The sequence below is a fragment of the Manacus vitellinus genome, unplaced genomic scaffold (genome assembly GCF_001715985.3).
Source record: "Manacus vitellinus isolate BGI_N305 unplaced genomic scaffold, ASM171598v3 scaffold_15_pilon, whole genome shotgun sequence".
NCBI classification, from domain to species: domain Eukaryota; kingdom Metazoa; phylum Chordata; class Aves; order Passeriformes; family Pipridae; genus Manacus; species Manacus vitellinus.
Genome location: NW_021939122.1, coordinates 13,245,081 through 13,268,506, shown reverse-complemented (window position 1 = coordinate 13,268,506; position 23,426 = coordinate 13,245,081). Strand labels below are relative to the sequence as shown.

Sequence of the window (23,426 nt, the reverse complement as noted above, 5' to 3'; positions counted from 1 at the left end):
TAGCTTGAGAAATTGCCAGAAGATAATAATAGATCCTCATACTCCAATTTCTGAGGGAGTCTTTACACCAGTGACGTAAGATTTGTAACCGAGCATATTGCCTCTGTTTTTGGGTGGGCAGAGTTGCTTTGGAAACAGAATGAAGAGGAATTAACTCTTCAGTTCTCACCATATTGGATATGGGAGGGTTATGAGGGCCAGGAAAGCACATTAAAAAACATCTTAATCTATCTTGTTCATGAAAAAAAAAAAAACCAAAAACAAATTAAAAACAAACAAATGAACAAAAAACAACAAACCAAACAAAAAAAAAAAAAAAAAAAAAAGAAGCCGAGGTAGTTGTCACAATAATTCAGCTTCTGCTTCAGGAAAAATATAAGCTGAGCCCTGGCCACTGCATTCTTCCTCTTCCCTGTACATCCAAATACGCATAATAATCAGAGCAATGTCTGATACACTGAAACAAACGTCAATCCTGGAACCTCTGTAGACTGACCAGTGATGGAAACCACAACAGTAGTAATAAGAACAGTACAAGTAGGAAGTTACTAGTTTGGAAAACCTATTGATAGAGACAGAGTATGGCAGTTTGGAAGTGATCACGCTGAATAGGTTGCACCCCATTTAAAAGCAACTTCACCGTCAGCAATTAGCTTCGTGCTGCAGCCCTCCCACGCTGATTTCTGTGGGCAGCTGAAAGCGCCTTTGTCCCACTACCTCCCCTGAATCAACACAGGCAATAATTTTAAACCAAAAGGCACTGAGGAGTAACTCCTGGACTGTGCTCTGTGAGCCAGCTGCAGCCCTAATTGCATCATGTGGGAAGCGTGAGCAGGGGGTTTGAAAGCTGTAACCTCATCTTCTCTCCTACACATTCAAATCAAATTGTAGGTCTCCCACCCACTCCCAGGCATATTCTGCTTTCAGCCCCCCTGCATGATGCAACCAGTGAAAATGCCATTTTCATCTTTATCTCCGAATTCTAGCTAGGGAAAGCATAAGGGGAAAAAGAGTCAAATGCAGAAATAAACGCCTCTTACTCAGTATTTCTAATAATAAGGAGACAGAAGGCAGGGAGAGGTATATTAGCCAAAGCCAGTGTAAGCAAGAATCCCAGAAACATTTGTGTGAATTCAGCTTCTTTAAAGGTGAACAGTCAGAAGCAAACAAAAGCAATCTTTTCATTTCTCTAACAGGTTCAGCCGGGAATTAAATGCTCCATCCTCACCACAAGTAAAACAGGATCAGTTCTACTGGATTCTGTGAAATTGTACTAGTGCAACCTAGGCGGTAAATTCAAGCTCTTGCGAATTACCACCAGATTTCACTTTAGGATCATAATTCCTCTCAGAATGCTGTGATTTTGTTTCTATAGCTACCAGCTCGATGGCTCTCCCTTACCTTTCTCTTGTTAGTGGGACTGACATATAGGTAGCTCAGCACAGTCTTCAGGCCTACTTTGTCATTTAGCTTTTCATAGGTAGTGCCATAGTCTGTTGACCTGGAGAAAAGAGGAGACAAAAAGAGTTTATGTGGTTATTAGAGCTCTGGGGAAAGGAATGACTGTGTGAACAGATGCTCAAAGTCACAGCTTGAGCATTATTATGCTTAAAACCCAAGATTTTGTGTTTCATTCAGGGTGACTAGCAGAAAAGAGAGGAAAACTTGAGTCCTTTGGGGCAGGGTCTGTCTCTGTATCTACTGATCCTAACCACCTGGGCAGCTGTGGTGCACCCATGAAGGTGGGCTTTGGGGGAAGGCTCTGATCTCATTTACCAGAGTGGGACTGCAAATGGTATCTAAATGAGGGGACTCTGATATCAACAGCATCCTTAGCACAAATTCTCTTTTCAGATAAATCCAACATAAGAATCCAAATTAAACCCATCAACAACGGTTTTATTTAGGGAGGCTGATTTTTGTCTTGGAGATGGGAATCCAAATGTGGCTCAGAATTGTAACAGCTGAACTCATGTCTAGATAAAAATGTGCCTAAACTGATATCTTGAGTCCTCAGTCACCCCCATTCTACTTTGTGCCAGGCATTTAATTTTTGTGAGTTACAGATTCAGGCCCCTACACTAGCAAATCCCACCCAGAGGAGCAGATGATCTGGGGGTGGTATTATCCATTCGTGACTAGGGAAAAGGGCTGCCTCATCACAGAGGGTTTTCTGTAGCTTCCTCCTCCTCATTTGTGGGCATGTTTGAGACCTCACTTTGCCCTGCTTCTCTGCTGTTTTCACACTCTGTTTTCCTAACAAACAAGATTTTCCCACCAGAACAACTCAATAGCTACCTCGTACAGGATGCCACACCTGAAGAGTGGTCAGCACCAGCTCACTTTAGGAGGGGTATCACAACCTGCATGAAAAGCCCGACCACCCCATCCAAACAGTGGGGAGCTTCCAACACTACACAGCTTCTGTCATAGGGACAGAGTAAACACAACCTGTAGCAGATGGACAAGGAGAGACCTTCACAAAAAGCCTACCTGGTCATACCTATGATTTTAATAAGATGAGAATCCGTGGCCCCTGCCTTCCCTTCCAATCACGCTTTTTACCAAACAGATGATCAGAGAACATGCAGCAATTCAATGCCTTTCCCAGTAACTCGCTCCAGCAATTTTCTGAATTCCTAAACTCAGCAAGCCTCTAGCACATGCAGCTTTGTGGTTCTCCCTGAGACCAATTTTCTCTTCCTCATCTGTCTAGGAGACAAATGGCCCAAGCCACCTCCTGGCATCACAATGAGCAGTGCCACTGCACCCAGCAGCTCAAGGCACCCACGCAAGTGGTTGCAGAAACTGAGCAATGCCAGAGTCTGCATCCAGCTCTGCTGCTTTCCTTGCTGCTAATGGAGCCCAGAGTGACACCAAAAGGGCCAAGCCACAAAACCAGCCTCTGGTTTCAAGCTTCCAAGTAGAAGGACTCATGAAGACAAAAGCTTTTTTTCACTGATGTGGCTCCAACACATTTGCTTCCATGCATCCTTCAAAGACAATTCCTAAATATTTTGTAACTGGTTCTTTCCTTAAATGGGTTGAACAAACTTTCCTCCTTTGAACAGTCAGCAGTCAGGTGTGGTTCAAGTCTTTAAAAACTTGCTTGTGTTCTGGTTTAGCTCTTCAATCCTGAAATAGAGCTAATACTAGCTCCTTTTTTTGTGTACAAAAGTACTTTTTTTTGTACTAATGCATAGCATTGTTACCCACTGGGCTTCACAAAGATGCCCCAAGGGATATTACAATAATGTACTCTATTTTCATTAAAATTTCCTCTCCAAAGTATCTGAAGCTCTTGTCTCACTAGGTATCAATACCAGAAAAAAAAACAAAAAAAACAAACACAAACAAAAAAAACCTAACAACTTTCCTCCTCCAGCCATGCTTGAAACTGAAGCAGCTTTATGAATAAAACTGAATAATCCAGGTCGATTAATTCCAGTACATGAGGCCTCCTATAAATGCAAATTCAACAGGTCAGGAATCCTCAAGTGACACTAAGCTCTAAGCAGAGGATAACACACAGAGGGCAAGCAGAGGTACTTCCTTGATCTCACCCTTCCAACAGCACTGAAGCTATGAATAAGCCACTTTTGTGACTACACAGGTGCCAGCCAACAGCCAGTGAAAGAGATCACTGGTTTCAATCAGCATTAAAAGAGAATACAAATAAAAGTTTAATATTCTGACAGAGCTACTTTTGGTTTGTTCTCCGAGTAATTTTAAGTTCTCCCAAAATGCTTTGCACTTCTAAAGATGCAGGCTGGATGCCCTAATGACTCTTTCTCATTAAATCATTATCACTCATTGCATTTGCCCTTTCAAAGAATAGCTAGAAAGGAAGTAGGATCATTATTTCGTTAGGTTCTCTGAGGCTTTTTTTATTATCATGACAGTCACCACTGACTTCACAGAAATGTCTCAAAGGATATCACAATAATATACTGTATTTCCATAGCACTTTCCCAGTCAAAAAATCCAAAGCTTTTGTCTCGTGCTAATCCATTCAAAATAACAAAGTCCCAAGAGCCATAGTGGGAAATATTATCTCTATTCTAGAGATGAAGAAACTGAATATAGGTAATGATTCATTTTTTCAAAAGCAGGCATCTACAATTAGCCATTTCAGCTTCTACAATCATCTACTGTGTGGCTTGATACTCAAACCTGCTAAACTCTTACCATCAAACTGCCTAATCTGAAAAGCATTTACCAAAAAAAAAAAAAAAAAAACCAAAATTGCCTCCTGATTTTAGCAATCTAAGCCTGAAAATTTGAAGACATATGACCCATAGGTGAAACAGAGCAGTTCTGGCTCAGCTGCTAATCTTAATTTAAACCTTTCTCCTTTAATAATTACTTCTAATTCCAAATTGACTAGCCCACACTTCCGTACACTTGCATGACACTGCAAGTAGACTGGATACCATATTCTCTTCCATTCCTCTGGTCAGAATAGAATCCACTTCAAAGCACATTATTAAAGGAGTGGAGGGGGAGAAAGGTTGTGGACTCAGTGATATAAAAGACCTTTTACATGAGTCACACCCAAAATGCCTGCTTTAACTTTGGTTTGGCCTTTTATGGCAAATTAAATTGACCTGAAAGCAGTCAATTGGAAGCAGTATGAATTTGGCTTGTGGCACTCCTGCTCTTCTGCTACTTCTTCTTCTCCTCATTTGCTTGGTGTTTCTGCCTATGGCAGGAGAGGTAGAACTAGATTATCTTTAAGGTCCCTTCAAACCCAAACCATTCTATGAGTCGTTGTCCCTTCTATCCTGCTTTCCATCCTGCAAATCAAGATGCTGGCAACACTCTAAGAAAGGTTGCACAGTGAAAAGCAATAAAAGTCAAGGACTTGCCCGATTTTGAATGGGCCTTTTTCTATTCCAGTTCAGCCTTTTGGTTTCTAACTAGTGGTTTCTTTCAACCATGAGGAAGAATCTCTGCTAGTTTTGGTTAGCATGAAGAAAGACTTGATTCAGTGCAACACAAGTTGCATATAACCAAATAAATAAGGCCTTTTCCTGAACAGACTGTAGCACCAAATTCTACATATTCCCTTTGGAAAAGCAAAGTTTATAATGTAGCACTTTACTGGGATACTGCAAATTCTCCCATAATCATATTTGGTTATTAACAATTGGGGGGGGGGGGAATCACCTGCGTGATTCCACTGCCCTCCCTTGATGGGCTGTGATGTGTTTAAAACATTGCTGCAATGTCCCACAGTTTGGCAGCTCATGGGCAAGAGATACACCCAGGCAAAGAAGCTTCTCTCTAGAAAACCTGATCATAACTCAGTGCACCAAGAGCTAAAAAAATCCATTTTTCTCCTGTAAATCTGAGTGTCTGCTTCTCTGTGAGTCAGACAAACAGGCCTGAGCCAGCAAACTTCAGTATTGAGGTAAGACTTGCTCAATCCCAGGCATATGAAGTAGAGGTGTGCAGAGGCAGAAATAATGCCCTGTGAATACCTTTTAGGGGAGTTGTTCTCTTGGACGGTTTTCATCTCAGGGGCTCTGTCACACCGAGAAAGGTGGGCTTGTTTGTTTGCAGCCTCAGATACTCAGCTATGGAGATAGGCTATAAAATATGTATCAGTCTCTCAGGAGAAAAAGAGGGGCAAATACTGGCACTGGATGACTGGGAGGGACAAGCTGACCTCCTTGTCTGAACATGTGCCACCAGTTCTCCTGTCAGGGGGTTTCTCCTCTGCACCTGTGACTCTCCCTGACTGTGTGGAGAAGGAGCCAACACGGTTTTGATTTTAGATTCTGAGCCATTTTCTGAAGCTTATGCATTCATCTCCAGATCACAGTCCCACTACACATACCTGCAGCCCCACACTGAGAACTGTCTGGAGGCAAAGCTCTGCTTAAATGAGCAGGAGAATATCCCTATTCTCTGTGCACTTCAGAGAGCAACAGGAACACATACAGACCAGATTAATATTTGCTTCTCTTCTCATGGGCCTGCAAACTGTCTGCCTGCAGTGTGCCTGTCTCTCCATATCTCCCAAACAACTTCTTGCTTTTACTCATTGGCAAACTCTCTCCGAGTCTGACAGAGAAAAAAAAAAACCCAAGAGGAAAAAAGTTTCTACAAGTTTCATGAAAACCAACAGTCAGAAAAAGCACAGTAATTATGAGGGCTCAAAGAAAAGCTGCAGCATAAAACCAAATCCCATGAAACATGATAGCAGGCACATCTCTCTGAACATCCAGCTGCAGGAAAACATTCAAACACAGCTCACACATTAATACACTACAAAGAACACAACTTCACAACACTTGAATTCAGGCTGCCAATCTTCCATTGCTTGTGAAACAATTTGTTTCTGTCTCTCACTTCCCCTTCTGCCCCCTCAAATTATCCTCCCTGAAATAAAGGCCTTTCTGAAGCTATGATACACTGAGAAAAACCCCTCCTGAGTCAGAGTCCATGGGGACCACCCCCAGAGTACCCCCAGCTGTAAACCCCTCTCACCAGTTACCCTAAATGACCATACATGGTTCAGGGCTGGGGCCAATGCTGTCTCAGCGCTAATCCCACCCCACTGCTTAGCACCAAAGGGCTAAGTGGGTTCTTATCAGAGCACAGCATTCAAAATCAAGATCAGGCCAACCACACAAAACTTACCACAGCATGAGAGAAACTGGTCCCACTGATTTACAGGCAGGGCAGAAGTCTGCTCCCTTTTGAAAGAATATCAGTCCTTGAGCATGTTTTGGCCCCACCTCTCTGAACCATTTGAGATTATTTCTTTTCTTCCTTGTTGAACATTTTAAACTAGCTCCTGGCTTTTGGTGACTATGGCCGTCAGTAGCTGAACATCCTCCACTCCCAAAGCCAAAACCAAAACCAAAACTAACCAAAAAATCCCAAAACAAAACCAAAGCCAAAAAAATACCAACACAAATTTAAAAAGAGGTTCCCTCCCTAAAAAAGCTCCACAAAACAACAAAATCAAACAAAAAAACCCACAAACAAACAAACAAACAAACAAACAAACCAGCACAATTTAACTAGGTCATCCCAAAGGACCTTCTAACCCCACAGCCAGGACACCATGTGTACTGTTATCTTATAGCACCAAAAATGGCTTCAATGGAGATAAAAAACAAAGTCCAGCTCTTAGTCCTTCCCTCTCTGGAGCTGGTGTAAGTCTGGATGGGGACATTCTGCAACAGATGTATCCACAGAAGCTCTGTGGAGCTAAGCCTACTTACTAACCAAGGAAATTCCAGTATCTGTAGTCTGTGAATCTTTCGCTTCACAGAGCACAACATTTGCTGGAGCTTGTTTTTACCCAATCGTGACTGTAATAAATATAAAGCCAGAATATTTTACAACTGCAAACAGAAACAACTGCCTCCCTTTGTCTCCATCTCACTAAAGAAAACTAAGGGCCACAATGAAAGTCTGGGGAAGTGAACAAAAACCAAGCAAGCATGTGGTACTGCTTCCTGGTGAAATTTCCCAGCCTACAGCAATATCACAGACTTTCTAAATTGAAGAAAATGCCTTTGTGTGCAAGAGTCATCAGTGGGCTTTTAGTTCCATAAATCTGTCTAATCCTGCAGGGAAGCTTTTGGCAACTTCTCTATCACATGGTAATAAACACCACAACTGGGTAGTGTATGAAGAAACACTCCCTTTAGTTTTAACTTGATAATATAATTCAGAGCCCACTGCTGCCACTTAACAAGTACAAAATCATGGAGCCCCATGCTGCCATTTTTGATTTCACTACTTGTTGTCATATTCCCCACAGATTTTGTTTCCAGTCTTAAGATTCCCTGTTTATTCAGCCACTCCTTGTATAACCTATTCACACCTCTGATCATGCTATGACTGCTTTTTCTAGTCCAATTACATCTTTTGTGATGGATGCCTCAGGGACCAATCTTTATCAGGAAGATCTTTCTTAGAAAAAAACCACAACTATCCAAGTATATCAGCATAAATATAACCTAAATAGAACCACTTTCTGCCATCATACACAAGGTTTTACATACTCAATACTTCTGGAACTATAACACATCAGTTCTAGAGGATTTTCACTTCCACAGTGTTTCAAAAGCATCTAAAACCTGAAACTCCACTGGGGAAAAAGAAGTTCAAGCACATCATGGTTTTGGTAATTTCTCTTGAAAAATCTTCTTTTTTCCTTTTATTTTGCATGTCATGTAAACAGCAGAATATCCACCCCAATTTCTATTATGATACCAGAACCCTTCCTCCACCTCCTTTCTTTTTTGATTAATGGTAATTGCCATCATCAAACATTTGAAAGACTTGAGGATGACCTTTGTTGAAAAATTTCCATCAATATTGTAAGGTGGAGACTGGTAAGGAAAAATGAGCTGCCATGATGCGTTAGTCATTGTGATTCGCAGTTCAAAATGAAGGTGGTAGGAGCCAACTAGGAACACTGGCTTCCTCTTTGGTTTTTTTCTCCTTGCAGATTTTTCTCTTCTATTTTTGACAGGAAAGGTATCCTCTCTTGTTTATTCAATACAAGCCTTTAGGAGGACACTGGATGTCTCAGAGTTGAACAAAAGGATACAGAATATTGCACATCTGGATTTATGGCCAATAGAACACAGAAGATGTGAATATCACTTACATTTCTAGTGGCTGATTACTCATCAGCATTTCATTTGATCACCATCTCACAGAGTAGAGGGACTGTTCACACAAGTCATTCCTTAGTAGAGGTGGCTAGTGAGATGGGCATGAATAGCCTTTGGAGACACAGTTTTTGTATATTCACCCTACAGAGATGGTGGGGACTGACTTGAAAGCCATATGTCTGCATGACACTTTTACTTGTCCTGTAGGAACAGAGCAGTGCTCTGGACATCCCCAGCAACCACTGACCATCCAGAACAATGTGTCATTGGGTGCCTAAATAGTGTTCACCATCAGAAAATGGGCTGTCCTTCCCCAGACTCTGCTCTATCCTGCACCTGGGCCTTCCTTTACCTCCAAATACACTATTTCTGTGGAAAGGCAGAAGTTTCAGATCTGAATCTGCAGAATCACCCCAACAGGCAAGAGCCTCTCTTGAGACACAAAGAGGGAAGATGGAGGGATTGCAAGAAATGGGTAGAATGGCAGAAAAAGAGAGGGATGCTTGACAGAACAGAAGTAGGAGTCACAAGATCAAACAGAAAAACCACTTGGAGTACCAGACTGGCATTCCCTGCTCTAGGACTTCTAGAGGCAGTGTATCTCAGCCACTGTGGGGGACAGATTTGGCTAAAGGCAGCTCTGGAGATGACTCAACATTTACCTTCTACCAGAGGATGGCAAAATCTCTACTCTGAAGCAGAAATAAACCAAACCAAACCGATGGATCCTAACACCGGATGGCAGGCAAGTGTCTGTAATATAAAAGCCTATAACAAATTATTCTGTTTTAGAGAACCTGGGATTCTGATCAGAGCAAGCAGGCTGCAGGTGTAGTGGTTCCTAAGCATTGCTTTATATTTCTGCTGCAGAATAGCCCACAACAAGCAGGTACAAAAGCAACAAAGATTGGTGCCTCCTACTGTGAAATTGAAATAACTCTACTTCCCCAGTTGTAACATTCCATCTTCTCTATGCCATGGCCATTTTTCTCATCTTAAATTTAGCCACCTAGAACCTAGGTAACTCTGGCTCCCTAGCCTGTCCACATTTTTTCTCTACCTATCAACAGAGACTGTTAACTTCAGAGGATGACTTATTCATCCTAAGACAGATGAGGATATATTGCTCTCTTAAGGTGTCTTCCACCCTTCAGTATATAAGGGAGACCAGAGCAACAAACACACAGAGTAAAAGCAGCACAAAGCAAGGTTTATCTCACCCTAAATGGATTAGAAAATTTCATGCACTAAGCTGGCAGTACAAATGAAGGAGAGGAACTTCTGTCATCTTGGCTGAGATCAAAAGTTCATGATTTATCATAATGCTCGAGTGGGCTACATTTTAAATGTTATTATTCTGTGAGGATATGTATGAGAATTACTACTAGAAGCAGGTGCCAAATGGTATAAGGACTCTGCTGTGACTTACCCATTACAAAATGAAGACAGCAGAGATAAGTAGAGAAGTATGATATGGATTTCCCAATAGTTACTGGTAAAATAGAGTATAAACACACACCTAATAAAATGTGAAATGGCTTCTCCTCAAAAGCTGGGATAAGCACTTCCCTTAATTGCATGCTTGCCCCATTACACCACTGATGAACTGCTGGCAATTCTTGTGGCCAGTCAAAGCTGATGCCCACTGGGAGAAATGGTACCTCACAGAACCTTATCACGTGAGATTAGGACACCACAATCCTGAAGCCACCACTCAGGACAGACTTCAGCTACCATGAAACAGGGCCAACCTGGAGCTAAGATAGTCTGACTTCAAAAGGGCCTCTATTTTTTTTGTTCTGGTCATTTCACTACCACAGAATCTATGTAAAAACAGTACTTTTTACAGCTCTGAAGAACTACACTTCATCATTACTCATTTTTCATTTGTACTGTCTAAAAAATCTGTCATATTTATCGTGTTCTTGATTCTGATGTATTCTAATTTTCCAAAGAGGTGTTTTATGCATTCCTGACAAGGCAGCATACTGATTTGATTCCAAGCACTTGACTAACTCAGTAAAGATGGCCTTATCAACACATATTCAAGAAATTTGGTCTAGAGGACACTTTAATAGCCTCAAAGATAAAAGGAAGCTTTGATGACAAAGCCTCATTAATTAATCAGATATTAATTAGATAATTAATTAGAGACAAGGCCCTTCCCAGGCCCTTTTCTACTTTTATTACTATAGCTAAAAATGTTTCTCTAACGGTTCTCTGAAGTAGCTAATCATTTTAATTGGCATTATTTTATAGCAAAATGAAGTGGTTTGAATGTAGGATTTTTCTGAAGCAGTTGGAGAAGTTCAATTTAACATCCACGCTATTAGGTGCGTATTTAAACTGGAACTCCATTTAAATGTGTATTGAACAATATGTCAAGGGGAGACTTTGGAACTGGCCCATCACTAAAGTCTCTACTTTTGTGCTAGATTGGGATGTCAAAGAAGTCCTTCCAAGCACTCAGAGAATAAGCACACACTGAGCTACACAAACTACCCTGACAGGAGGTCACCACACCCTTCTAAAACAGGGGGACAGGTGACTCAAATCTCAGTTTCCCAGTTGGGATGCAAACATCAGTGTCCACTCATGGCCCCTGGGATGGTGGCTGTGGCCAGGATGGTGGTTTACCAGAAGCTTGCCTTTGACACTGTCTGTTTTGGGATCAGTCGTAGGCAGTACTATGGGGACATTTAGATCAATCTGAGTCATCTCTAAAATAACACAAGGCATATTCAATTTTTCAAACTATCAGCAAATTTTTGCAAAACTGAATTAAAAAAAAAGAGCATTTGATAGAGGTAATTTAGTCTATTTCCTTAGACATAGATATTAAATATTGCAGACAATTCCCAAACCAACTTTTACAGTCAGCCTGCAACACATTCCAGGCTCTACCTCAGTTGACCCCTCTCCCACAAGCCTTATGTCTACCTGCAACTCCTCTACATGTGACCCATGAGAGTTACTGCCCCCAGCAGCACACCCACACAATCTGAACATAAATACAGCAAAATCCTGACTGACCCCAGGCAAGGCTCCTCAGCACTCCAGTTTCACATTTAGTTAACTTAGCTTCCTGGGGAAGAATTGGCTCTTACTGTTCCCGAAAATAAAAAGCTCATGAGATGGAGCCACCTGAGGCAGCTGAGAACAGGCAGTGCAAGACCCTTCTAGACTTAGGAACACATCTTTACCTCCAGTCACAAAATGACTGAGAGCCTCTACATGCTACTTCTCCAGAACCAAAAAGACAGCACTAGATCCCAAATTAGTCAATGTGACCCTATTACATACAAGTGAGCAAATAACACTGATAGATTTACACAAATTTACACAAAAAAGGTCAGAACCCACTATATCTGTGTATATTTATAAAGATATAGACTTATAACAACATTAACAAGAGGATGTAATGCATCTTGCAAGCATCTCACAATTTTGCATTTGTGAGAATTCTGCATTTCTAAAAACTTCAAAGTTTAAACCTGCGTGGACAAAACAAAACAGTAGTGCAAGTTCAGTTTTCTCAAGAAGTAAACAGATTTTGGAGCCTGAAAAGAACTGAAGTAAGTCTCAAGATAATATTGCTCTCAACAAGTATTTTGTGATTACATACTCCCAATCAGAACAGACTTCTCAAGAACAGCACAAGCTCTCTTTCAATATGTGAAATAAATATATAAAACAAAACATAAAATCAGCACAGTCCTGAATCCTTTGAAGCAAACCCTCCCAGTCTTCTGAACTAACATTTTGTAGCATTCCATAACACAGACATCATAATTCACCAGACAGAAGGAGATCTCAGGCCAGATTACACAGCTGACAATGCTTTTCTGTAGATTGCAACACTTGCTTTGCAGGGTGACCTGGTTATACAACTTGGTCCCTGGGCAATAAGCCAGGTTTGTTCTGAATAGTCCCAAATGACTCTGTTCCTTTCTCATCCAGACAGTCAGATTATGACACTGTATCCTCTCCTAGTTCCTCAGAGTGGAGAATTTTGGTTGAGAAATATAAGGACAGAGATATAAGTGCAAAAACGAAAGAGAGTTGTCACCCAGTTTCTTGGCTTGGGCAATAGTCAGATCAGATGGATTACACCTCTCATAATGCAGTTAAATCCAGTGCTACACTGCATGTAGGCATTTCATACTGGCACTGGAAGTGTGAGTCTCATTCATTCCCTGAGAACGAGGATTAAAGCCTTGACTCTAGTTAGTATGTTTCGAAGATGCAGACACTGGGGTCTAAGCTTGCATCAGTAGAGACTTTCCAAAAAGATAAGCTTGTTTTTTATTACCAAGGTTAACAAACAGCTGTGATCCATAGGGCAGGTGCTCAACGCAGGGATCCCCCTCTTCCCCACCAACTTCTTGTCACTTGTGGGCAGTTCTGAAAGCACACAACTGATCACTCCCACACTATCATGCCCTAAGACCTCACTGCCTAATATCTTTCAAACCACAGTTGGTTCAGCCATAATTTTACCCCAGAAATGCCTCCTTTTCCTGTCATCTTTTGCACTTAGCACTCAGAAGCTCATCTAACACAAAACACTTTGCCTTGGGAAAATAAACCTGTTGGAATTTTTTCAGATGGAAGATCAATAAAGTGGGAACAGCTTGAAAAGTCAATCAGCTCCAGCAAGTCCCCCAGGAGATAGCTGGGTGATTGTCTTTTCAATAAAGGAATAGTAAATGGAGCACAAGAAAAGGCACATCCCCTTCAAACTCACAAGGGAGGATATCTTAGGCTGAGACACAAGGAAAGAAAAGGAAGCACTGCAAGAGAACAGTCATCTCTCCAGTCTGATAGAAATAGTCTCAAGGAATAGTCAGAGAGATCTAACATAAACTTCAAGCTGAGAACTGGTTCCAGTACTACACTGTAGAATGGTATTTCCCCCAGGTGTTAGAGGAGAAATACTTTTGTTTGGGACCTCAAACACAAGGATAAATATCCCTATGCCTTTGCTCCTAAGTAGTGGGCTGAAAATGTGGTTCTTATTCAAGTTGAAGTCTTGACTTTTATCTAAATGGAGTTAATGAAGAGTTAAGTACCCTGCATATTATCAAGGTAAGTGAAAGGGGAAAATTGTCTGTGATCCAAGATGGTAAAGTCCTTTTCCTAAACACACCATAGATTTTCTTTGTGCATTTGGATTTAATCATGGAAAGGCTCAAACATAAACAATCAAGATGCAGACTCTGATAATCACTGAAGAAATAATTCTTTTGTACTAAAGGCATTGGAAGGTATCTTCAGAGACCTTCGGGTTTCCTACTTTGCCACAGACTTCCTAAGTGGTTGAGATGTTTTTGCCAGAGACACATGAGGACATATTTTGCTCTTGTTCCAACCGTCTAGGTTGGAATATGACATCTCCCACAAAGGTTCACATGAGGCAGACATTTCGAACTGCAAACTGAGATCCACACCTTCTTATCCATGACAAACTAGACTTAGTGAGGTCCTGTGCCCTGTGCTATGACAGAGCTCAGAGTCCATCCATGAAATGGTCTATCCTAGCATTCAAGTCTGTGACTGTATGTTTTGGACCTCTGGCCATGAGTTCCACTTGAACTTGGGCTCTAGTCTAGCTCAGGGTATCTGCCTAGTGATCAACCAGTTGTTGCTTGTGTTTCTGATAGCACTATCCATGGATCAATGTTTTTTTTTATGAAAAAAAAAAAAGAAGAAAAAAGAAATTAGAGCCAAATTCAATAAATTGTGAAGTGTGTCTTTAATTGTACTCTAACCCAGCATGGTTCACTCACAGTCCCTGGAAAGTTTTAAAGCAGTGACACTTAAGTTCTTTCAGTGATATTATTTAGATCAGGAGAGAAATGGCTTTTTTTTCTTTCATCCTACTTAGCCTGATGCTTCAAAATCCAATGACAAAATGAAGCATGATACTACATTTCTGGAGGGTACCATCAAGTCTCCCATGGATAATGTCAGCATTAAAGGGTTGCCCATCTTTTAGTAGGTAAATTGCAATAGCCTGTGATTAATTAGGAAATAGTGGCAGCTCATCATTGGCCATTTCCTTATCCTTTTTAGCTGCTTTACCAGAAGGCACGTGGTTTGTTTTAACATCAGCTTTAACATACTGGAAATGAATCTTCTTGCAGGCTGAGTAGTAATGCTCTGAAAATAAATCCCTCGTAGTCAACAAGGATCTGATCAACCACCTGCTGCAGGGGTAGTTCTGCAGACTTGTCTGTGCACATCTCTACAGGTTTTATTGGCTCTGGGGACAATGGGGAAACCAAAATATGGGTACAAAAGAGGAAGGCTCACATATTGCCATGATTTCAAGCATAAGCATTTAGTCATGACCGATACATCAATGAGCAGTGCGTGAACACTCTGAGCATAAGAATATGTAGGAAAAGTGGTGCATCTCTGCAGGTTATTCCAAAGGATCAGGGCAGTCATGAGTGGCCAGTGGCTCAGAACAAATGAATATTCTTCCCTCACCTTTGTCCCTTCAGATGGTAAGTGGGAGGGTATCTGGACAGGAAACCTGCAGGATTCACAACACTGCCTTGAGTGTGTTGCAGGTTGTTCATGGTTTAATATTAGACCCTCAGCTAGTATATGTCCAAAAGAAACTACTCATCACATCCAAAACTGGAAGCCTCCACACAGTACAGCATGTTCCTCAGAGCATTCCCTCCACATAGCCCCATCACTCACTTTTAAACAAGTACTACGGTGAACTTGCATCATTTAACCAGTTGAAAATATAAACAAGTAGATGAGAGGATCTCCCGCTACAGGAAATCTGCCAAGTTTAACCAAGCTTCACCCAAGTCATTTCATCCCATTCCTCCCTCTTCCAACACCTCTTTAGCCCTTCTGGTGTGTATCTGTATTAATCACAGTCCATGCAGTCAAAAAAGCCTTTCCCCAGAGTCTATTTTAGACACACATATTTACTTGTGCTTGACTCAGATTCAAGGGAATATGTCCATGTTAATGAGCTACAGTTAAGGATCAGTGAAGTTCATATTGAGACTTAAGCACAGTGATTACTGAGAGAGTGAACACAGAAAGAGATATAACATCATGTACATATGCAACTATTACACAGCTGCAATGATTTAAAACAGTGCATTTGTAATAACCAGAACAGCATGGTGAAATAGCAGCTGTCTTTTCAAGGCAATTGTAACAGCCTGTTGGGAGTGCTTTCTGAAGGGGTTATTTCTTTGTCCATACTTTACTACATAACTGATGGTGAAAACAGAAAATAAATAATGATGAGTTTTTGGTACAAGTAATTATTTTACAAAGATTACATTTTAATAGCTCTGGTACACAAGGTTTTTCATTAATTAATCTCACTTTCTTCATGAATGAGGGCAAACAATAAACATGGGCTCCTTTAACCCCCACCTTCTATCTCTCTCTTTTCCTTTTTTTTGCATCTCACTCTGCCACCACTTATCAGTATCCCTGCAGCAAAAAAAGGGAAAATATTAAATGCATTTCCAGGAATGCTATCTCATCCTTAATGACACCATCAATAATTGCTGTCACAAGCTAATACAAGGAAGATAAAGAGGCAGAGTTTTCAGATCGAGGTTTCTAGACAGGCTCTAAATGGTATTTTGCTACATGCTTTGAAATGCTTCCTGGATAGCTCACAGGGCAGTGGGAACTAAAAACAGCTTGAATCCAGACAAGGGGCTACTAAAACTAGGGTTGTCACAGAAGAACCTCCTGGAATCGTGTTGGATCCAGAAAGTAGGATGTAAATAAATACAGCAAATGCTGTCCTTAAAGCAAGGCTTATAACTTTGGATACCAGGATATCCTCAGGCAGCTGTTTCTTCATGCATCAAACAGATTCCAGTGATGGCCCATTTGGCAGTACCCAGATGTCCTTTGGTCCCTGTGCCACAGTGCAGGTAAGACCTCGTCATCATAATATATACATCATTAAGAGAATTTATTCCCCAAGATGATTTAATAAAAAAATAAATGAATGCCTTCTAGTTGAAACCTGTGGCTGGAGAATTGAGATCAACTTCTCTTCAAATATGGGCAACTTGGAGGCCTTGACACTACTTGGCCCTCACAGAGACCTGCCCTCACACCAGTAATCTACAGAGAAGCAACAGTGCTCCAGTTTCCTGAGAACCTCTTGTGAACATGCTGAAGGGCAGACACTGGCAACCACTATGTATTTGCACAACCAAGATCAAGCCCATCGTTTGAGTGCTTCTCTCCACCCTACTAGTGCATCCAAGCATGTCCCTCAGGTTGAACAGAGAAGGAGACAGGATTAGCACCGTCACACTCAGCTTCAGCTGGGAGGTAGCAACTCCAAAGCCCAGATATTTGGTGCCACTATGACTTCTAGGGTGTCTGAAGCATTAATTCCCAAATAGAATTTAGTATACTAATCAATAGAAAACAGAGTAGGCGGAGAAACATGCTGAGAAATTACTATTAATTTTGCACATTAGAATCTTCATGTAATTAATATTTAGCATGACACACTTGCACTTCTCATTGCACCCCCTGAGAAAACTCCCATCAAGAACTTTGCCAGATAGTGTTTCATTTCTAGTCTGGCAATGAAGATATTCCCTCTGCTTTTTCTTACTGACAGTCAGCAAACACAGTTCAGACCTTCTCTCCTGAACAGTCTACTGATGCAGACCCTCTCCACAATTTGGTTGGAAATCTCACCCTGCTTTTGTTTACTCCATGCTATCAGCCAAAGGCACCATTCAGCAAGAAGAGACCAAAACCAAGTCACTAGTCATAGACTGTAATGTTTCAGTATGATAAACACACTGCTGGACATGAAAAGTCTCTGAATTCGACAGAGGGATAGTGGGGTTGAAATCAGATCTCTCCACAAAACACAATGATTTGATTCATCTTTAGAAAAAGGTTATGTAGATGATAGAGAAGGGTAGAGTTAAGGTGACAGCAGAGAGTGAACCATGGATGTCCTCAGTTCCACACACTGAACCCAAGGGCACAGTTTCAATGGTGCCAGAACTTGTTATTCTGGAGCTATGTAGACCCCATGACATGGAATTCTGAACCATCACGTCAGTGCAGTCAGTTCCAAGAGTCACAACGTCTAAGCAAGAGTACCATCTCAGAAACACAGCTGTAAAACATTTTTCCAATATCAGTGTCTCATGCTAAGCAGGACAGGAGAGCAGATCCAACAAGAGAAGTGGAAAGGTACCGTCCAATAATTGCATCCAAATAATTCCTTTGCTTTGCCTACACAAGCCAAGATTTTCTGCACTGCATTACCTCCACCAGACCAGGGTATATGCAATGCAGATGAACCGCCGAGCAGTATTTGTACAACAATAATAACTTGGAAGAATTTGTTTAATATCAGAAGACTTATTGGAGCAGATGAATGGCTCTGACATGATATCCATGGGATAGAAATTCAATTAAAAACTGCAAGTGGCACAGGAGTGGTAGTTATTGTTCAACGTGTACTGTGAGACCTTTGCTGAAATACAGCTATTAGCTGTACTGGTTGAGAAATTCTGGGGTTTTTTAATGGCAATCTGTTAGCTTGTAGAAAGTTAAATTAATAAAAACACAGAATCACTCTCATGTTATGAGAACAGAGCAAAGCCAGGGACTAGTTGTGTATTTTATAATTATGGATTAAGTGCATTATGCCAAGGAAATTAGAGATGTCACAAGTATAATAAAAATTGAAAGATTGTCTGGCTCTAATGCTGATGACATACTGGTTTGACAAGTCACCACATGCTGGTTTGCCCATTCTTACCTCCCCAGGATGTTAATAATTATTCCTAATGCTAGCACCTATATTCATCCTGTGTTCAGCCCTTGGTGGAGATACACATGCATGAGAAAGCTACCTCCCCACGTGTTCATCACAAATTCATCTTCTGTCTTGGGAAGTTTGTTTTGTCCCCAATGAACAAGAAAAAGAAGGATGGAAGGAGAATTGCTTTTGTTCTTTGCTGTTTCTTTTTTAAGTTAGGTGGAGGACAGAGCTCAGAGAGAAACAACTCCCTAAGCCCATTCAACTTTTGCTAAGTCCCAAAGATGGGAGAGACAGGAAATCCAAGATCAAAGTTGCATCCTGGGGAGGGAAGAATCAGGCCTGATCAACAAGGAATTGATACAAATGTTTTTCATTAAATCTGCATGACAGCTTTGGAGTTCAGATCACTTGGATTTCAGACATTTGTCTTCAGGCTCCCTACTCCACAAGTGGAGAAAAAGCCAGGTCTGAATCACCTGTAACTGAGATGAAACATTGTAACTGAGCCCACATCTTTACTCTGAAATGTGGTACCACATTGACTCCTCTCCAGTATTTCATCTGTCTTGTAGAAAACAGCTTTCCCCACCAACAGAACTAATTAATGGGAAAACTAAGTAATGAAATAGTCATGACATATTCTGGATGTGGCACCTTGACTACCATTTTGCTTACCCATAATCATCAGGAAACTTGTAGCATACCAAGAAACTTCAGTGAAGTCTGGCTCCCCCAAAAGCAGCCCCAAGTGCCCAGTCAGACACCACTGCATCTCCTCAGCACCAGTGTCCCTTCACTTTCATCACCCATCAGCCACCACTTCCACATCTGAGCCACCCTCTCAGCTGTGCCTACACCACAGTGTCACACGGCAACGCACTATCAAGGGGCCAAAAATAGGTGATAAAGAGGAAAGTGGCCCAGGCAACAATATAGTGCCTTCCTCCCTTTATTCGCCTAAGCAAAGCCTTCTACTGAGGCTACGCTCAAGAGCCACGACTAAATCTGACTGAACAAATTCAGGAGGACAAGCCATGTCTCTGGGCCCAACAGTTCTGCCAAAACAGTGCCACAGTTCTCTTTCTAGACTCTCTTAACTACCCCCCTTCTCTCAGTACATCCAAACCTTTGGCCTCCCTCTGCAGAAACTGCCCACACATAGCTTGTCTTGGAGCAGCTCTAAGACACCCATAAATCCCGGTTGCTAATGGTGACAATCACAGTGGTCAGCAGAAGGAAAAAAAACCCAAACAAAAAAACTCACACGACACAAACAAACCAATACTGGAAGAAACAAATAAACAACTCCCCCCAAAAAACACATACAAAAACCCAAACAAATCAACACAAAACAAAAGAAAAAAAAACCAAAACAAAAAAACCCTGCATTAAACCAAACAAACACACTTTTAAAAAATTACTTTGAAATACTGGATGGTATTGAGACTATTTCAAGTCTCTATTCACAGTTTTCCTGACCTCATTTCTAACAGTAGATAGCTAAACCCACATTCTCAAGTATGTATACATCTTACCTCTCCTGAGCAGAAAACATGAATTCTTAATCTCCCTTTTCACTACTTTTGTAGGAATATTGTTGTTGCTGCTCATGTTTGAGCAAGCACGATTATAAATTCCTTTCTGCAAATGGAATATCAGTCCCTGTAAGGGATTGATATCCCCTGTAAGGGATATTTACCTTTCATGGATGGCAAAGTTCATTGGCACAATGCTATTTTTTCCCTGTCAGGAGCTAGATGCATCATGCCACTCAAAATTAAAAGCACCTTAACACTCATCTGTAATAACGTGTGATAGCTGCCTTGTTTTTAAAACTCCAGATGGAATTAGGGATCTCAAACTAATCACTTGGATCCATCTGCTTTGACAAAAGTAGTTCAGGGTACACCTGCCTTGTACTGAAGACATCCTAGTTGTAGGTAGCTGACATGAGCACAGTGCAAGGGGAAGCAGTAAATCATGTGGGTACTCTGCAAGCAGCCCTTCTGCCTCCAGATAATTAAGGGGTTATTTTAGTACACCAGATTGTTTTTTCTTGTAGAGTTGAGGATTTTAGCAACCAGCCTTTGAGCAGAGATTTCAGTTGCTCCCAAGAGCTGGGTTTATTACCTATGCTGTGTAAACACAATGCCCTTTGCTCAAGGGAATGACCTATCAGAAGATGCCATGTTTCCCTAGTGCAAGAACCCTTCAAGTCTAGTGCCTACAAAAATGCTGCACAGGTCAAAGGGTAGGGTGTTTGGGAGAATGAAAGGCTCTCTCCTCCCTGCCCATCCACACAGCTCTGCAGGTGGATTGTGCTGAGTGAGAAGAATAAGTAAACTTACTAAACCACCCCAGATGGGATTTCAAAGGAGAGATCTGTTGAGGCACTCAGACATGTTTGAGACAATGCATGGCAAAGGTCTACACTGTGTTGAATTTGAGGGGCTCTTAAAACATCAGGGCAATACAAAGAGCTTCCACACCTTGTTTTGCCAGCAGCCATAAACAAGGCCATGAGCTTTTTTTTTTTCCCCTCCCCATTAAGAGTTCCAGTTACCTCTGGCTGGAAGCATTCACTACGATCATGAAAACATCTTGCCAACTCCACTGCTTCAGTTTTCCACTGAAGAGAAGAGTTGAGCATGGAGATATCTAATTCATCTTTGCAAAAAGCATCTTCTGAGCTTATTTACATAGATAAAATAGCTAGTATGACCAACAAGACCAAGCAAGCATAGAAAATAAAGGCACAACACAAACAATTCCCGAGGTTACATTCAGATCTGTCCAATATAGGCACTTAGCTGAAGAATTGTAATTTCCATTTCAAAAACATGAAGAGCTATTTGACCACCTGCTGCCCAAGGCTGCCAGGCCATTAGTCCACACATAAACCACAAAGAGAAATCCTCACATTTCCATTGCAGGTGAGTAACAGGGGTATCATCAGCATGGCCCTGCATCACCAGAGGGAAGTGTCTCACACTTCCACTGCAAGAAGCAGCAACTGCACGAGGATCTACACAAGCTGCTTGCCAGCAGTGTCACCTGGGCTGCTTCAATGTGCAGTGTATCAGTGTGCAGAAAAAATGAGCCAGCAGCCTGTTTGTCATCATCTGTACTCCCCATCAACCACCCTCCACTTCTACCATGTCAACTTGGCATCATCCCGACAAAGAAAGAGAGAAATCCTTCCCTTGCTCCTGCCACATGCTCACCTCACCTTCAATCCCCACACATTGATAGAAAGGATTAAAGAGAGTGCTGCTTAAAATAAAATGGATACAGGATTCAAAACCAATTACCAAAGAATAATCTTGCTCAGATGGGCATGCTAAGAATAATATCTATCCATAAGATGAATAATTGTTGAAGACACATAACAGAAAACTGCATAATTAGATATAGCAACCGATCCTCATTTGTCTACTGAGCAATTCACATTTAAAAGCTCACCTGTATGCATTTGGGCAAAATACACTTTGGAGTTTTCATGGCAGTTGAAAGTTTCGAAAACAGTAAAAACAGGAAAATAAAACAGAGCAGGAAATATAATCAGCTTGTCACCAAAAAAAAAAAGGGAGGAAATGGTAAAATCCTGCTCTGGGCACTGTTTGCCCTTTAAAATAATAACCTTTGAGAGAAGTGAAAATATCTTTGATGTCAGCTTACACTTGGTCCAAATAAAAGTTTTTTCTAGAAAGGAGCAAACTGATGCAGAAGCAAAAGGGAGCGCAGTGCCAGGTAGTTTTCTCAAGGTGCTGGTTGCAGTGTCTGTGTGCTGAAGGAGAGCAGCAAAGGCAACCAGACACCACATCCCAACAATTCCCACATGGCACCAGCCTTCCCCTATCCACTCAACCAAGGGACAACTGTCACCAAGCATAGGTGTCAGTGGTGATCAAGCCAAGGATACCTTTAGTCTTCTGCACTCATACTGTTCCGTTCTCAAGATGAAGCTGTTTGCAGGTAAAAAAATAATAAAATAATAATAAAAAAAAAGAAGCCTTTTTTTATTCTTGGCTGCTCTGCTGTCTGTAAGGAAAAACAATGCCCAGCATAGCATGTGACCTGACAGGTGATCTACCACCATATGCCAAGTACCACAAAGCCCTGTCAGCCAAGCACCAAACTCTTCCTTGAACATGTGTCATCCAAAGCTAGTTACATTCTGGCTCTCCTCTCCATGGATAGATACTCTTTCAAAACTTTGCCATATGGGGTTTTGACAGAAGAGTGTTGCCCTGACACATAACTACCATGTTGCCAAACAGGTGAGCCAGAATCCAGAGAAGGATCTCCAGCAGTGAAATAAGATGCAGAAACCTACCAATTGACTGTGGTCCCCAGCCACAACATTTCATCCTTCGAGAGAAACTGTTAGTCTCCAAAGATAAGAGCAACAGTTCTCTGTAAGTTCTATTACTATTTTGAAAACATGTATTCCATCTCCAGCTGTCATTTTTCAGGTGCAACAAAACATGCGAGTATGAATGAATGGTTGAGAGATATTGGCATTAATCAAATATTCCTATTTAGAAAACATACTGAGTCCCAATGAGAATATCAGAACAGCAATGTTCATTTTATTAACTGATTTATATAAATACTATTAGTAGCTGAATGGGACAAATGTCTACTTATCTCATAAATAAAGTATTCATCTACCTTCTCCCTTAGAGAAAAAATATTTTACAATTTGGAGGCCAGATACATTTTTGTGGATAATATTATCTGTATAAAAAAACAGGAATGTATATATGTAAATGGAAAGATTTGCAAAGCCACCTATCTGATACAGATTTCCAGTTAAACTCAATGAGTGTTGATCCTCAGTTTAAATATGCAACACTGACAACCTCAATCAAAACACCCTAAGTTTTCCTACATCTATCTCCTGAAACATCTTTCTTCTTGCAATCCATTTTGCTTTGTCACTGAGAGACTAATTTTCTCAGTAGCACCATCCC

The 23,426-nt window shown here is 41.2% G+C and overlaps 1 protein-coding gene across 1 annotated transcript in view; it reads right to left on the bottom strand.

Moving 5' to 3' along the window:
• Positions 1-23,426, bottom strand: part of SORCS3 (sortilin related VPS10 domain containing receptor 3) — a 196,618-nt gene that overhangs the window by 151,414 nt on the left and 21,778 nt on the right. The window contains exon 3 of the mRNA XM_029958577.1: positions 1,402-1,501. Within this exon, the coding sequence (XP_029814437.1) occupies positions 1,402-1,501 (100 nt within the window). The remainder of the gene's footprint in view (positions 1-1,401; positions 1,502-23,426) is intronic.